Source organism: Chelonia mydas, chromosome 22 (genome assembly GCF_015237465.2).
Source record: "Chelonia mydas isolate rCheMyd1 chromosome 22, rCheMyd1.pri.v2, whole genome shotgun sequence".
Taxonomy (NCBI): Eukaryota; Metazoa; Chordata; order Testudines; family Cheloniidae; genus Chelonia; species Chelonia mydas.
In genome coordinates this window covers 12,171,736-12,188,138 of record NC_051262.2, presented here as the reverse complement: position 1 = coordinate 12,188,138, position 16,403 = coordinate 12,171,736, and the positions used below count along the sequence as shown (strand labels likewise).

The 16,403-nt window shown below is 42.4% G+C and overlaps 1 protein-coding gene across 5 annotated transcripts in view; it reads left to right on the top strand.

The window, feature by feature from the left end:
* ARHGEF12 (Rho guanine nucleotide exchange factor 12) overlaps window positions 1-16,403 on the top strand; it is a 103,105-nt gene that overhangs the window by 38,392 nt on the left and 48,310 nt on the right. For 3 of the 5 annotated variants that reach the window (XM_037882415.2, XM_037882416.2, XM_043534265.1), the window contains exons 2-5: window positions 915-938; window positions 1,745-1,833; window positions 15,357-15,455; window positions 15,970-16,019. In XM_037882415.2, the coding sequence (XP_037738343.1) occupies window positions 915-938; window positions 1,745-1,833; window positions 15,357-15,455; window positions 15,970-16,019 (262 nt within the window). Of the gene's footprint in view, window positions 1-914; window positions 939-1,744; window positions 1,834-3,442; window positions 3,500-15,356; window positions 15,456-15,969; window positions 16,020-16,403 lie in introns of all 5 variants that reach the window. The other 2 variants (XM_037882414.2, XM_037882417.1) reach the window with 1 other exon arrangement.

The window sequence follows — 16,403 nt, the reverse complement described above, 5'->3', positions numbered from 1 at the left end:
ATTAAAGGAACTTGGTCCAGTTAAACTCTATTAGATAAAACAAAATCAGTTAAGTGTTGCCTTCCAATTTTTATTGTATTACATTTGCCTTCTTTAATTTAGTCGTCTTTTCCTTTCTTCTGTTGCTGTGTGAAAGACCCAGACAAAACAGGAAAAGCCAACTCTATGTTAAGTGCTGTCAAATGCACAAAGCAAACAAACTGGGGGGGGGGGAGGGGGAGAGGAAAATATTTCCCTCTAATCTTTCATTTATGGTAATCTTAAGCGTTACTAGTAACAATAATTTAGGCCAAGATGTGACCTTAAATGATCTGTCAGTTTTACTATACTACTTTTCACTTCTCTACTGCTTTCCAGATACGAATCTAAGAGCACTTGACAAACAATATTGAATTTGGCCTTCTAAAACTGCTGAGAGTTCAGGAAGTATTATTACCATTTTGCAGATAAGGAAGCTGAGGCACATAGAAGTTAAGTTACATGCTAAAGGTCACATGTGGGAATCGTGTGGCAGTGCTAGGAACAGAATTTCTAGGTCTCCTGATTGCTTTGCCTAATTGTCTAAATTGCTGATTTCCATCCTTCTCCTTTTGAGAGAGGATGCTCCTGGGAGGTATGGTGTTTACTGATAAGAACATGGGCCTGGGGTACTGGATTCAAGGGTTCTAACCCCAGATCTTCCATTGGCTAGCTGTGAGACCTTGGGTGAATGTTAAACTTTCTTTAGTTCAGTTTACCGAACTGTAAAATGAAGATAGTGGTAGCTCAAAGAGGGAGTTATGCTGTCCTTTTAGGAAGGTAAAGGATTTGGGGATCTTCTTACGAGAAACATTAGACGTGCAGAATGTCTTTATTAACATTAACTATGATATTAAGAAGCAAAATGTATTTCATGACACTTTTTTTTTTTCCAGGTTTCCTCTCAAAAAACCTACAAGGTAAGACAATGGGGTTTTGGTTGCCTACCTATACTGCAAGCTTCAAGATGGCGTTTTTGCACAATAAAATTACTCAAAGCATATTTGGAAGCAGTGTCCATAGCTCACTTAAGTAAATGAAGTGCACAAATTGGTCTGTGTTATACAGAAGGTCAGACTAAATGGTCACAATGGTCCCTTCTGGTCTTGGAATCAGTGGGACTGAGTGTTCAAAATATAGCTGGTGACATTTATACCGTATGGTTTAGTGTTACCATTTGCAGTTTCTTTAGCATTTTTGCTATGCACACCAACTCAACTTATCTGGGATTTGAGATGGTCCTAGAAAGTGACTCTAGGTTCGTGCCTGCTATACAAATTCTTATTGTATGAAGGCTTTTTGTTTTAAATCTTTGTCTCCGTTTTGAAATGAAGTTTTAAGGCAGGGTTGGGGGGAACTGATGATTTTGGGGATGTTCTTTTGCCCCTTTGTAAAGTATAAACTGGCTTCATTTTTAAAGTGAAATTTGGCAAATTATTACACAATCAATAAGCTTAATTGCTTTTGACACTTGGAAAGATAAAAGGTTAAATGCACTGTTTATCTGGGGGAGAGAACTTTCTTCTCCCCTTCATAATTTGGTGTCTATCTTTGACTGTTAACTTAAATGTTGCTTAATGTCTTTTCAGTATCTTTTTTTTTTTTTTTTTTTTTTGGTTGTTGGTTTTGTTACTGAGGCTACTTGCAGTTTCTTTGTGAAGTTTTAGCTGTAACCGATGCTCCTGTGGTGAAGTGATCCCAAATCAGTTGCTTTTGTTTGACGTAGGCATGGCAGCATTCTGAGCAGAGAGACTCCAGCTGACAAGAAACAGAAGGTTGAACGCTGCAGTAGCACACACGACTTCGATCCGACAGGTAAAGGCTTCAAAACTTCCACAATGAGAATGCAAGATTTAAAAGTTATTGGGGTTTGGAGTAAATGAGCTCTAAACGGCATAACGTTCAGGAGCCATTGTTCTCTATTTGATGCTTGCAAAGTTTTTGTTTTTGTTTTTTTTTATTCTTCTTCAATATTATACCCAGACTTTGCAGCAAAGGTGAGCGACTGATTCTGGCATGACCTTGCACGAGGTGGCTTTCATCTGTGCAAAAACAAATCTAGACCAGTAGCCCCAGTCAATGACCTAAATTGTTGGTTGTTTTTAAGAAATAAAATAAATAGCCCAAACGCTCAGGAAGCAAATATTTTAGCTTGTGGCTGGTCTTACTTGGTGGAGGAAATGTGGACATGTAAAAGGTCGTGTGGTCACAGCAGCAACTGACCTCTAGTTCCAGTGGGTTTTGAACCCTCTCTGCAGCCTTAAGGATGAAGCTGCACTTGAATTTTTAAATTAAAACTTAATTTTGATGGAGGTGGTATCCATTTTTTTTCTCTTTCATCCTCTTCCTATGCCCTTCTGTGAAACTTGGACCATCTTTGTTAGTTTTAGAGTCTAACGTTGTCTTGGGCACTGGACTGCATGCAAAGATTCTTTCCTCTCTCCCTAACCCACTAACCCAGTGACTGTTGTGTGTTCTTAAAACTGTCTGACAAGCTCTTGCGTGTAAGCCTGCTGGCCCCATGCAGTGTGTGTTTCTCATGTTTGTGCACTCTGGTCCTGCTGCTCTCTGGGGACTGTGGAACAGGTCAGAGTAGAATCTGAAGTTTGTAGACTGGGATATGAAGGATGTGTTCTTGCACAGAGTGGATCAAGCTACTGTTTGCAAACTGTGTTGTAACATTTCTGCCACTAGCTGCGTGGTTCCTTTCTAGTGTGCAGAACAAATACGTTTAAAGTGGGCTTCTAAAACGCACTTTTCCAGAGGCAGGGGGAATTTAATGAGTATCTCCATTCTCTTTAGGGTTAGGTAAAAGTAAAATATTTTGATTTGGGTTGCGTCGGAGACGGTCACAGGATTTTGAACTTCAGGTTTAGAATTTGGCTGTCTGGAAAGCAAAGCAGATGATCCTGGGACCTTTTAATCCCAGTACCCATTCTCTTGCTTTTAAGGGCTGTTGGTCTGCCCTAGCATTTAAGGTATCTGTGGTCTTGTCTTGTAGATAGACTTTTTATTCTAGCCTCCATAATACTCCTGCCTTTCTAAAGGTGGATTCCAAGCATTGTGCACTTCCATATATGCAAGCTGTTTTATGGTAGAGATGAATGCCCTGGCGTCTGTATGTCCCCAACACTTCTATCTAGAGTAACTTCTCTAATTCACTTGTTGGCATAGGAGAGAACTTCATTTACTGCACTTTGTCTTCTGTGATAGACCCTCTCAGTATGGGGTTACCTGTGTTCACACTAACTTATTCCAAGTGTTATCACCTATGTGTTGTTCATACCCTATTTGTGTTTTTCACGATTTAACCTGATCATAGAAATCATTCTGTTTTTTCCTTGAAGTGTGTTTTTTTTTTTCTCATGTTTGGTCTCCATATTTTCTATATCTCTCTTTCTCCGTTTCTCCTGCTCTTGTGCAGATAGCTCCTCCAAGAAGACACAGTCTAGCTCGGAGGAGAGTAGATCCGAGACATATGGTAAGCTAAAGCAGCCACTGTAGCCTTGCATCTTTCCTGTCTGCTCCATGCTGTCTGCCTGTGCGCCCAAGGCCTTTGCCTTTTACTTGCTCTGCATGGCTTGCTTTGCAGTAGGAGAGGGAAGCTGGGTTTTTTATGTAGTTTAAATGTGCAAGCATGTAACTGCTGGATACTAACCCATGTGTAAGAAGTGTAGACTGTCTTCTATATTCTCCTGTCTTCTGTTACCAGTTGGGAAAACTTGCTGGACCTGCTGCGTTTGGAGAATCTCTCTACCACCAAGTAGTCAAGGCAGTTTATCAACACACTTAAGTCAGTCCAATCTGGTGCTGATGCAGAACTGTCTACATCTTGTTTTAACCATGGTGGTTGAGCTGTCTGGGACAGTGGGATTTTTTTTTTTTTAATGATTTGCAGTTTCACTTTTTTCAGTTCCTCATGAATCCCTTGCAGAGGATTTAACTATATAGATAGCTATTCAAAATGATCACATTAATTTTATTTTGGTGAGAACGTTCACTCTGTTTACTTCATTCTGGTAAGGTAGCATCCCTTGAACTCCCATCTTGCTGCATCCTTGTGTTCTCAGAGTCTTCAGGCCCATGTAAGTCAGCACATGATTCTGCCAGGAAAAGCTCACATCTTCTAGTTCCCATTTCACCCCCAAGATGTGCCATAACAGAACGTCTTTCAAGGAAGACCATTTACCACAGAGCCCATGGTTGCTCATCTTCCCCTTTTAGCCTCCCTCAGGAGTGCTTCTCTTTTGACTGTCCTCCCCTCCCCCTGCACAGTACGCTTGTGGCGTGCTGTGTCATTATCACTCCTAAAGAGATCCGTAGTCAAAAGGTAAGCTGGGCCTACAACTGGTATGAGCCTGAGACCTATAGGGATGGAAGATGATCAGTCTGTCACTGACCTAGCTGACAGGTTTCAGAGTAACAGCTGTGTTAGTCTGTATTCGCAAAAAGAAAAGGAGTACTTGTGACACCTTAGAGACTAACCAATTTATCTGAGCATAAGCTTTCGTGAGCTACAGGTCACTTCATCGGATGCATACTGTGGAAAATACAGATGTTTTTATACACACAAACCATGAAAAAAATGGTTGTTTATCACTACAAAAGGTTTTCTCTCCCCCCACCCCACTCTCCTGCTGGTAATAGCTTATCTAAAGTGATCACTCTCCTTACAATGTGTATGATAATCAAGGTGGGCCATTTCCAGCACAAATCCAGGGTTTAACAAGAACATCTGAGGAACAGTGGGGGGGGAGGGGGAATAAACAAGGGGAAATAGGTTACTTTTTATAATGAATCAACCATTCCTAGTCTCTATTCAAGCCTAAGTTAATTGTATTCAATTTGCAAATTAATTCCAATTCAGCAGTCTCTCGTTGGAGTCTGTTTTCAAAGTTTTTTTGTTGGATAGTCACTTTGAGATCAGAAATCGAGTGACCAGAGAGATTGAAGTGTTCTCTGACTGGTTTATGAATGTTATAATTCTTGACATCTGATTTGTGTCCATTTATTCTTTTACGTAGAGACTGTCCAGTTTGCCCAATGTACATGGCAGAGGGGCATTGCTGGCACATGATGGCATATATCACATTGGTAGATGTGCAGGTGAACGAGCCTCTGATAGTGTGGCTGATGTTATTAGGCCCTGTGATGGTGTCCCCTGAATAGATATGTAGGCACAGTCATGATCTGTGTGTATAAAAACATCTTCTGTATTTTCCACAGTATGCATCCGATGAAGTGAGCTGTAGCTCACGAAAGCTTATGCTCAAATTGGTTAGTCTCTAAGGTGCCACAAGTACTCCTTTTCTTTTGACCTAGCTGAGGCTCTGTAGTGACAGTCACCCGACTATAATAAGTGGACCAACCTTTGGATCCTGCATGCTTCCAAGTGAGCTGGAGCTGCCTGGGCAGAGCCCAGGCACTGTCTCTAGCTCTGAGCCTCTAGGGAATACGTCAGGGTGCAAACTCCCTACCTGAAACCCTTCCTTGGGACTTGGCTCTCTGCAGTGCAATTTCCCTAGTCCCAAGAGCAGTACCGAGACTTTCCAAACCTCAGAGTTGCTTATGCATGCTTCCCCAGAGTTCCCCCTCCTGTGGCCGCTCTGATTTGTAGATTAATTCTTTGGGGACATATGGTAAGCAAAGTAAGGAACACAGGCTTTGCACAGGAATCTTTCAATGGACTCTTACTTCAGTCTTGGCAGGAGAGTTACAGATCTATGCAAAATAAATGCCAGAATACAATCCATCCCTCCCACCCCCATGAGGAAAGGCATGCCCCGCCTGCCACCAACCTCCCTGTCTCTTGTTTTTGGAAATTGATATACACTCTAAGCCAAGAAGCCAGTCCCTTTAAAAGCAGTTGGAGACACCTTTTCAGTTCTTCCACTGAGGATTTTCCATGTTCTGACCCCTCACTATTTCCTTTCAGGCAGAGGTTGCTACGTAAGTGGCTCTGCCAGTAGCAATCCTAGTGTCCCGTCAGGATAGAACTGTGCAGTGTTGATGGCCTTATTTCAGCTGCCCAGACAGTCTGTTTCTGCTACCAAAATGGGGGCTGTCATACACACTGAAAGTTCAAATCATAAACATTTCACAAATCAGAACGTTCATAAGCTGAGACAAACTTATTTCCCAGATTGCCGCACCACCTTCCTTAGAGACAGGGCCCCCCAGAGGATTCAGGGGGCCTGGAGTCTTCGGCCGTGGGGGTCCTTCTGCTCCGGGTCTTCGCGGCACTTCGCCGAAGACATGGAGTGGAAGGACCCCTCGCCGCCAAATTGCTGCCGAAGCGGAAGAAGCGGTGGCGGATCCTTCGCTCCCAGTGTGTTGGCGGCACTGAAGGACCCGCTGCTGAAGTGCTGCCGAAAACTCTCGTGGGGGGCCCCTGTGGGGCCTGGGGCAAATTGCCTCACTTGCCCCCCCTCCCCCCCCCCCCCCCCCCCCCCCCGGCGGCCCTGCTTAGGGATCTGAATCTGGTCTTGAGAGAGTATGGGCTGTTTCGGTGCAGCTGGAAGCTGATGTTGGGGTCAGGCCTGCCCTGCTGTATATCTGTCATCTCCAGAAGGAAGGAACAAGGAAACGACTTGCCTGAAGACCAAACATAAGCATTTTAGAATGTTCCTGCTGACAAACTAATACTGTGGAACCCTTTACCAAGTCCTAGCTAGCCAGGGCTTCTCCATAGTGAACCCTGGCTAGTTAGTGACCCGGCAGCCATGCTGGCCATATCCAAATACCTTGAACCTCAACTAACTTTTTTCTAAAGCTGCTTAACCGTCACATAGTCAGACTGTTCCCTGTTAATTACAGGAAATGTTTGGTATGCCTAGTGGAATGTATCTGTGTTTATACTACTTGCTCACTCTGTGCAATGTCCTGGCTTTTCACGTCTTCATAGAGAAAGATGACTTCCTGACTTAAGCCTTTACTTCCGCCAAAATTTCCTGCAGATGCTCTGTCTGTGGCCAGGAGCTAGCCAGGAGAACAGTTTCCAGTCCTCTTTCCTTTCCAGTGGCCTTTTGCTGTGTTAGACCTCACCCTACCTTCTCTCTTCTCTCTCTACCTTCCCCAGCCCTGTGATACGTGTGGAGAAGCCTGCTGTTTGCTCTGATGGGACCAAACTTTTTAACAGCCTACAAGCAGAAATACTGAACTAATATAATATATATTTTTGCTAGTAACTGGATATTAATACTGTCTCTGGCTTGCCATTGGGTGCTTAGTAATAGAAATATCTTGAGTGGTAACAGGAAAATGAGGTGTGTCTTTAATAGATGTGTGTTCTTTGTAACTCTTGACATTTTTATTTGAAGTAGCAATAAGCTAAGGGTCCTTGAGCAACTCTTTTCAGTGGGTTGGGGATTAGGCAGCCAACACCAGTCTAATGACTAGAAATTGATTGTGATCGAGCAAACTTAAAATGTTTAACTTTCTGTTTCATAAATCCAGCTACCCTTCTCCTGTCTGTGTATTCAGTGAAGTTGTGAACATGAGAGTAAAAGATTCCCAGTGTGGTCTGAGAACTGTATCTCAGTACTGTTTAGTGCCATTATAATGCAGCTGAATATTTTGGCATATCTCTTATGTCTCTTTCATGGAGTGTAATTTTAGTCCATGTAAACTGCTTTTAGATTGAAAATTACCAATCAGGATCTTGGGCTCAATGCCAGCTAGCTTAGCCAATTTTTCAGTTAATTTGTGGCAAATAGTTTTTGTGATCTTGAGAATTCTCTTTACATCCTTTTTAATTTTTTTCTTCCACAAAATATCTTTTCTTGTACATTTAATGATGTGGGCATTCTTGCAGGTCATTGCTCCATAAGGCGGACTAGACCCACTGAGTATTAATTTCCTCATTCCCACTCTTAGGATGTGAAGGTTGTTTCATTTCAGTTTCTTTTGAAAATAGAGTTTCTATCCTTATGTCCCTGATGGAGCCCTGGAGGATTCTTCTTTCTTCACTCTTCCTGTTTTGTTCACGTTAGTCCCTCCCATCTTTTCTGTTCTGGGTTTTTTGTTTTTTTTTTTTGGTATAGGGTTTTTATGCAATGCTTGTCACTGTGCTATCTGAGCACTTTCCAGTAGTGCATTAAGCCACGTGACTACACATCTGTCACATCTTGTTTTGTTCTTTTATCCTCTCCCCCAAGGGAGAAGGGTGTGCAGTGGAGTGTCTTGTTTTGGTGGTGTCTTTTTAAAACTTATTTATACAACCGTACGTGTTGCTTTGTTTTCATTAGAGAAGGCAAGGTCAAAGAAATGCACCTTGCACCAGGAGTGTAAATTAATGAGATTTGTGATGGTCCCTGGACAGGTTCATTCCACAGTCCTAGACCATCCCTGGAGAAAGTTCTGTCTCCTGCACAGACCAGCTTTACTCTTATCGTCGAGAGTTCCATTGTGCCGGGGAGCGAAATTGTCGACCACGGTCTTTGCTTGAGATTTTTCAGATATCCTGGGGCCAAGCCATGGAGCGCTTTTGAAGTTAAGGTCTGAGACCTTGAAACTTGATTCGATTCTATGGGATGCCAATGTAGGGAGCCGTAAAGCCCTTGTGGCTTTGACACAACTACTGTTTTTCTAGCCAGTGAGGCCTTGAAAGGACACTTGGGAACCCCTCGTCATTGCACTTAAAATGGCCAGAAATGGCTTGGAGTGTAATGAGGCACTCAGCCACAGGGGTTGAATGTGCTGTTTCCAGGGAAGCAGATGCTCCTATTCGTAATGATTAAAAGTTCCATGCCTGTATATAGTAAGGATATCCAGGCGCAAATTGTGAATGCTCTTTAATGCCATTGATACCAAGTCTTATCAAGACACTATATATTGCACTAACCTTTCCCTGTGAGTTGGAGGAATGACTTCTGTTTCCAATGAATAGAAGAATCTCTGAACAATTCTGATCTCGGAGTATTTGTGTGAAGAACCCATACATTGAAGTAATAACTAGAGTTGAGTAAAATTTGAAACTTCCATCCTGTGGGACATTCCAACATTTGTTGTCATTGCAAATTGGGACAAAAGGTTGACATTTCAAAATTTTGCCTGGAAAGGAAATTCAGAATTTGTTGCCATTTTTGATTGAGACAAAACATTTAATAATTCTTGAGATCAAAATGTCTGGTTTCGGTTTGTTGAACTGACCTGAAACACTTCGTTTTAAATCTGTTCAATATAAAACTGCATTTTTCCACTGTGGTGCATTGCAACATGGGAGTTGTTTTCCCTTATGGGTCAAGTTCCATAATGCACCCAGCGACGTGTGACTCCCATGACCACCACTCAGTCTGAGGGAAATCTGCATTGCATTATGGAAGATGCAGTTCAGACTCCCATTCTCGCCTATGGACTGGGCTTCCTGAAGGACTGTTACAACTCCTGTAAAGCAATGTGCTGATAGGCAAATACAGTTTAATGTTATGTGGAACCGATACAAAATGAAACTTCTGGGGTCAGTTTAAAAAGTGAAATATTCAAAATTTGGGAAAATATTGATTTGCTGCTGACCCCTCCACCCCCTTCATTTTCCATCAGAAAATCAGTCAGACAGAAAATTCCCAACCAGCTCAAGTAATAACTAACACTTAAAGATCCCAAAGCACTTTAGAGTTTCTCTAATGGATCAGACTCACTGCTGACTGTTCCTGGGTGGTGACATAGAGCTGTTCTGTTCATGCAGTCTTTCACATGTATAATAATGTGTAGGAGGGGAAATTAAGAATAACCTCTTCAGTCAGAAAGTAATTGTTCAAACAGTCAGAGGTCAAACACCCTTAAAAGTACCATGAAATGTCCGTGACCATGAAAAGCTAGGACCTTGACTCTTCCTGTCGTCCAGGAGACCGCACCTCCAGAATCACAGCCCTTCCTAGCATTGTGGTATTGGTCCGGTAATGAATCAGAGGGAAAAGTGCAACCTACGGAATGGCTAGTGTCTAGGCTTTCCTTGGAACTCTCCATTTCTAATATGGGCCGAGCTCAAACCTGTGTAAGTAAAATATGAATTTCTTGATGATATGGCCTAAGGCCAAGAGCACAATAGGTTTTTTGTTGTTCTTCTCTCCCCCCCCCAGTCTCTGTAATGGATATGAGAAGGGATTTTTTCTTAATTTTGTCCTTTTAGAACTTAAGTCCCCATTGGGGACTGCATAATATGAAATTAAATACGGAAATCACAGTTAAGGTGACACCTCCTCGTTCCCCAGCTCAGACTAATTTTCACTTCTTGCCCCTGCTGGCTTAGAGTGGGAGTAAGGTCGGTTGTTGAGGGATGCAAGGTGTTCCCTTGGTGATAAAATGTAATTATTGATCTACAGTACAACCTGGTCCTTGGCTGGAAAGATGGAGACTGCAAAGTGAGGTCTCCCACAAGAGGTCTCAAGACACCTTTACAAGCATAGACTCCTACTAAGGAAATAGAAACATCAAGGATTGGAATGAATTTTATAAAGGCAGGAGAGATGACTGAAGGCTGTCACTTAATTATTAACTTGTTGCTCTTTCTGTGTCGCACTGAATCTATAGACTCCACATAATCAAGGTGTGCTGCTCTGATATTTCATTGCAACATTTCCATTATGGTATTTCATGAATTTATGATACTAAGTCACAAGAGTGCCAAAGCTCCTTGAAAACAACCAGCAACACGTCTTGGGTGTGGTTTTTCATAACTCCAGTCAGTCACGGTTCTCCAGATCATCAAAGTTGTATGCCACTGGATTAAGTATCCAATGCAAGATCGCATATTGTTACGAGATCCCAGTTTCATAAGAACAGAGGTGCAGGAGTCAAGAACAGAATAACAATGTTTTCTTAGAACTCCCTAGTTCAGCTGTTTAAGTTTAATGTATTTTAATTAATAGAAGTGAACAAATGACCAACTTTTACATGGTTATTCTTTCTTGCCGCCAGGACAGAGCGAAACAATGCAGTCGAGTCTTGCTCTTGTTCCCCTCCCTGGCACAGGCATAGAAATTGATAAACTGGGTTAGACCAGGCTAGTCCAGGATCCTTTCTGACAGTGGCTAGTATGAGGTCTTTCAAAGGAACATACAAGAAACCCCATAAAGAATGATCATGGGATCAGTTTTTTGTTTCCAGCACATGTGATGTGATATTGGTACCTTTGTCAGCTAGCTGTGGGATATCCAGTACTCAAAGCGAAGACCTCGAGTTCCGGTTTAATGTCAAGCTCTACTTAAAATTAGGGAAAGGATCAGGAGCACCTTTCTTTGTGAATGGTTGTAGGGAGGAGATGGTGATTAATAAATTCAGACCGCTGTGGTCCTAATTAGACTCCTCTGCCATTCATCTGCTGGCTTGTTCTGTCTCTGTAAAATCCAAAGAAGACCATCTTGGGATGTAAATTACATGTCGGGAAGAAGCTCTCAGGTAGCGTATTACACTCCCTTATGTATTACTCTGCATTTGGCACCAGGTTTAGTTGGTGAGACTACTCCTCAGTAGACCCATCTCCAGTATTATTGATTCTAGAAATAAAAGCCAACCCATGCAGGAAATAAAGGGACAATGCATTGGCAAGATTATGTTGTGCCTTTAAACTAGGAAGGTTCTTACTCGTAGAAAGACTACCTGTTTTCATAAAACCTGAAGGTCTGGCAGCAGAGTTTAAAAAGAGCTGTTTGTTTGAAATAGCACAGGTTCCCTCTCCTACACCCTGCCCTGGGGCATCATTCTTGTGAAGTGAGACTGAGAGAAGATTGGTCATGTAGAGAAATTGGAGGTGAGGGAAAGAAAGGGATATTCTTTCACGGAAGTAAATGTGGGGTGTAAAGCTCAGTGCTTCTCTTTAGCCCTGCTTCTCATTCCCCCTCTCTTGGTCCCATTCCATCAATTTGCTGCTTGTCACTGAGGAAATCATAAGGGCTTTGGCTTTAGGGTGGGAGGGAAAGATTTGTTGCTAGATGGTGATGTGAGTAGAAGGCTGCAGTGGTTCTGGCACCACAGACAATAAGGGCGGAGTGTGCTCTGATTATACTCCTCATTTACATTAGTAACTCCCAGTGAAGTTAGTATAGCTACGCTGGTGTAAAAAGTGGTGAGAGACCAGGATTGGGTCCAAGGTTTCCTTCACACCCTACTACCACTCATCCTTTCCAACAAAATTCCTACTGGGATGATAATTTCATCGCCCTATTTATTCCTTCCTTTCTTCCCTCCCCACAAGAAATATCCACAACCTTAGGACACTGAATGATGCTGGAAAAGAAACTCCCATCTCCCCCACTGGCTCCCTGTAGCAGAAGAGTTTTGCCTGGTGTCGCTGCGTAAATGAACAAGTAGAATGAATGTTTGGAAATAAGGATGGTCCCTTGTTTTGTTAACTGGTGGAGTGTAAAATGCTTTAAAGATTATTTGTATGACACTAAGTGCTAAAGTCCCCCATCAGAGTAGGGCCCTATTGTGCTATTCAATGTACGAACATTCAGGGAAACGCACTTTCCACCACAAAGACTATGTAGTCTAATACAAAGAGCTGCTTGTTGTTGTTTATTAGTTATATATTAACTAATAAGGGTGGTGCATAGCTCAGAGGATTGGCTATGGGAGGGATATGGAACCTTTGACTGCAAGCTCACAAATTGGATGAAGGTCATCTCTTTAGTAATCTAAAGTTGGTCAGTGGAGTATATAAAATGAGTTTGGGTTCTCAGTGGGCAGGTGTCCTTATTGGAGACTCTCACCACAATTAGCAAGAATTGGTACTCAGAGCAGAGAAAACTAGGGATGAATGGGCCGCTTCCCTCTCACCTGTGAAAGAAGTATCTGGTTTTTCTTCATTCCATTTCCAAGAGAACACTAGACGTCCATAGCACTTTAACTCCAAAAAAATGCTGTACAAACATAAACAAATTAATCTCGGCAGCAGTATTTATATCCCCACTCTGCCGATTTAGACATTAAGCCACACCACAAGTAGGTGACTTGCCCTAGGTCTCGCGGCAAATTGAAGGAAGAGCAGAGATTAGAATTTCCTAGCTTTTGGCCCTTTGCTTTGATCACGGGATCACTGCCACTCAATGGGAAATGGGATATTACTAGTTTCCGAGTGCTGGCAGGCCAAAATAGACATGGCTCATGTCTTTACTGCTATTGCCCTGTCTCTGCCCTGTTGAATAACCCCATGGGATTCTTCAGCTCCAGAGGTAGGGTAGTTGGTTTGCAGAGAGGCATGAAACAAGGAAAGAACAGGATAAAGGATATTTAGATTACTAAAATGTATTTAAATGGGCATGACCTGATGAAGTTCATGCTAGAGTACCTAAGGAACTAGGTGAAGCAATGTCAGAACGGTTAGTAATTATCTTTGAGAATTCAGGGAGGATGTGTGAGGTCCCAAAGGACTGGAGAATGGCAAACATAGTACCTATATTTAAAAAGGGGAACAAAGAGAACCTGGAGAATTATAGACGGTCAGCCTAACTTTTGATGCCTGGAAAGATACTGGAACAAATTACTAAATAATCAGTTTGTAAATGGAGGATAATAAGGTTATAAGGAGTAGCCATGATGGATTTGTCAAGAACAAATCATGCCAAGCCAGCCTAATTCTTTCTTTGACAGGGTTGCTGGCCTAGTGGATGGGGGGGAAGCAGTAGACATGATATATCTTGATTTTTAGTAAGGCTTTTCACACAGTCCCACCTTCTCATAAGCAAAGTAAGGAGATGTGGTCTAGATGAAATTACTGTAAAGTGGATGCACAACTGGTTGAAAGACCATACTTTTGCTGTCAAACTGGTAGAGTGTATCTAGTGGGGTCCTGCAGGAGTCGGGTCTGGTACTATTCAGTATTTTCATGAATTATTCAGACAGTGGAGTGGGGTTTGCAAATGGGGTTACATGCACTTTGGAGAACAAGATTAAAATTCAAAAAGACCTTGACAAATTGGAGAATTGATCTGAAATCAGCAAGATGTAACTTAATAAAGACAAGTGCAAAGTACTTCCCTTCGGAGAGAAAAATGGGGAATACCTGATTGTGTGAGTGGTAGTACTGCTGAAAAGGATCTGGGGGTTATAGTGGATCACAAATTGAATGAGTCAACAATTAGCAAAAAGGGCCAATATTCTGGAGTGTATTAAGGGACCTGTTGTATGTAAGACATGGGAGGTAATTGTCACACTCTGCTCGGCACTGGTGAGGCCTCAGCTGGAGTACTATGTCCAGTTCTAGGCGCCATGCTTTAGAAAATATGTGGACAAATGGGAGAGAGTCCAGAGGAGAGCAACAAAAATGATAAAAGGTTTAGAAAACCTGATCTGTGAGGAAAAGTTAGAAACAAAACAGAACTGAGCCCGTTGAGTCTTGAGAAAGGAAGACTGAAGGGGGGAACCTGATAAGTCTTCAAAAATGTTGAGGGCTGTTACAAAGATGACGGTGACCAATTGTTCTCTACATCCAGTGAAGAAGGTAGGACAAGAGGTGATGGCCTTAGTCTGCGTCAAGGGAGGTTTAGGTTAGACATTAGAAAAAACATATTATAATTAGAAGGACAGTTAAATTCTGGAATAGGCTACCAAGGGAAGTTGTGGAATCTCCATCATTTTCAGGTTTTTTAGAACTTGTTGGACAAACACTTGTCAGTGGCTTTCAACCTGTTTTCATTTGCAGACCCCCTAAAAATGTTGAATGGAAGTGCAGACCCCTTTGGAAATTTTAGACCTAGTCTGCGGACACACAGGGGTCTGCAGACCCCAGGTTGAAAACCACTGCTCTAGGTTTGCTTGCTCCTGCGTTAGCATGGAGGGAGGGATTAGATGACCCCTTGAAGGTTCCTGCCTGCCCTATGTTTCTATGAAGACTTGTTTTGATTTGTAAAAGTTTACAGCACAGTCTGCTGACTTTAGTTTGAGCTATCTGTGTCTGTGTCTGTGTTAATTTGGTCATATGTAAATATATTATTTGGTACTCTTTGTCTGTCAGGTGCCTAGAGAATTATGGCAGATACAGGTGGTGTACAGGGAATCATTGGGGTAGGAAGAGGGCAATTGTGCACAATGATTCGTGTTCATGGTTGCTTTTCTTAAAGGTTGCTTTTACCTCCAGTCTCGTCTGATGTGCCAGAGCTGTCTGCATCTCTGCTATAGATCTCTGTCGTGTAACCAATTCAGTGAGCTTGACCTGTCTTGACATACATATCTGTTTTGTTTCTGGACTGATGCCCTATTTGTTTCTTCTAGCACAGATTTCACTCAGTGTTTTGCGGTGTTCTAGCAGGATAAGTTTGTGGACTGATGCCTACCTTGTGTCTTTTTTTTGTATTTTTCCCCTCTCTCTTTTCTCCCCTTTCCTCACCTTACTTGTGCAGGTCTCGTTCAGCGTTGTGTTATTATCCAGCGGGATGAAAATGGATTTGGGCTGACAGTTAGTGGAGACAATCCAGTCTTTGTGCAGTCAGTCAAAGAAGGTAAGCTAACTTGCTAAATATGCTAGCAGACAGTAGTCCACAGGGCTTCTGTCTAGGGCAGAGGAGCATGAGAGGGGTAGGGAGAAGAGTCTAAAAGTAATCCTCCAGGGCAGGGAGCTGTAGTCATCACAGATGGATGATCAGATGCATGAGGACAAGGGTAGCATTGCATTGCTGCACTGCATGGGGCCTCCCCTCTCCAGTGTCTGAACTAATCAGAAGCAGTTTCATATCCTGTGCAGGCCAGGAAATAAATGAGGTCTGTGTTTATAACGTTGTGGGATTGTGATAATGATGTGTCACCTGCAATGTGAAACCATAACTCCTGGAATCTGGAGACTCATGAGATTGTAATCTGTGGATACCTGGGTTCTGGGGGAGTGGAGGGGGGGTGAGGGCATGTATGAGAGGAATGGTTTTTGTACAGGGTTAGAAAGAGGATGATGTTTCTCTCGTCACTGAAATGGAAAATTACTGGATATAATTGTAAATAACTAATTCTCTCCTTCTCTAGATGGAGCAGCTATGCGGGCTGGAGTGCAGACAGGTGATCGTATCATCAAGGTAAGGGTGCTTAGTGTAATCAGTTAAATGGATCATGTGCATTAGAGAAATGTGCAGTTCAGGAGTCCCCATTAAAATATCTGCATTTGTCAAAAGTTAATAGCAGTTACTACCATATTCTAGATCTGAGAAATCTATTGTCCTATTTGGATACTAACCAGTAACCGTGTTATGTCTGTTGGCAGATGCTAATTTTCTAATGGAGATTACTGTCTCATTTCAGAATGTCCCCTGCAAGCTTATGTACCTCAAATGGTTCAGATTTCACGTACACAGAAAGGCCAGTAAATGTGGCGAGTGGGAGAGGGAGAGCCAATGATACTTAGCTGTAAATTGGAACACACTTTTTGATTTCCCCCCTGTATTCTAAATCCAGGCTTCCTT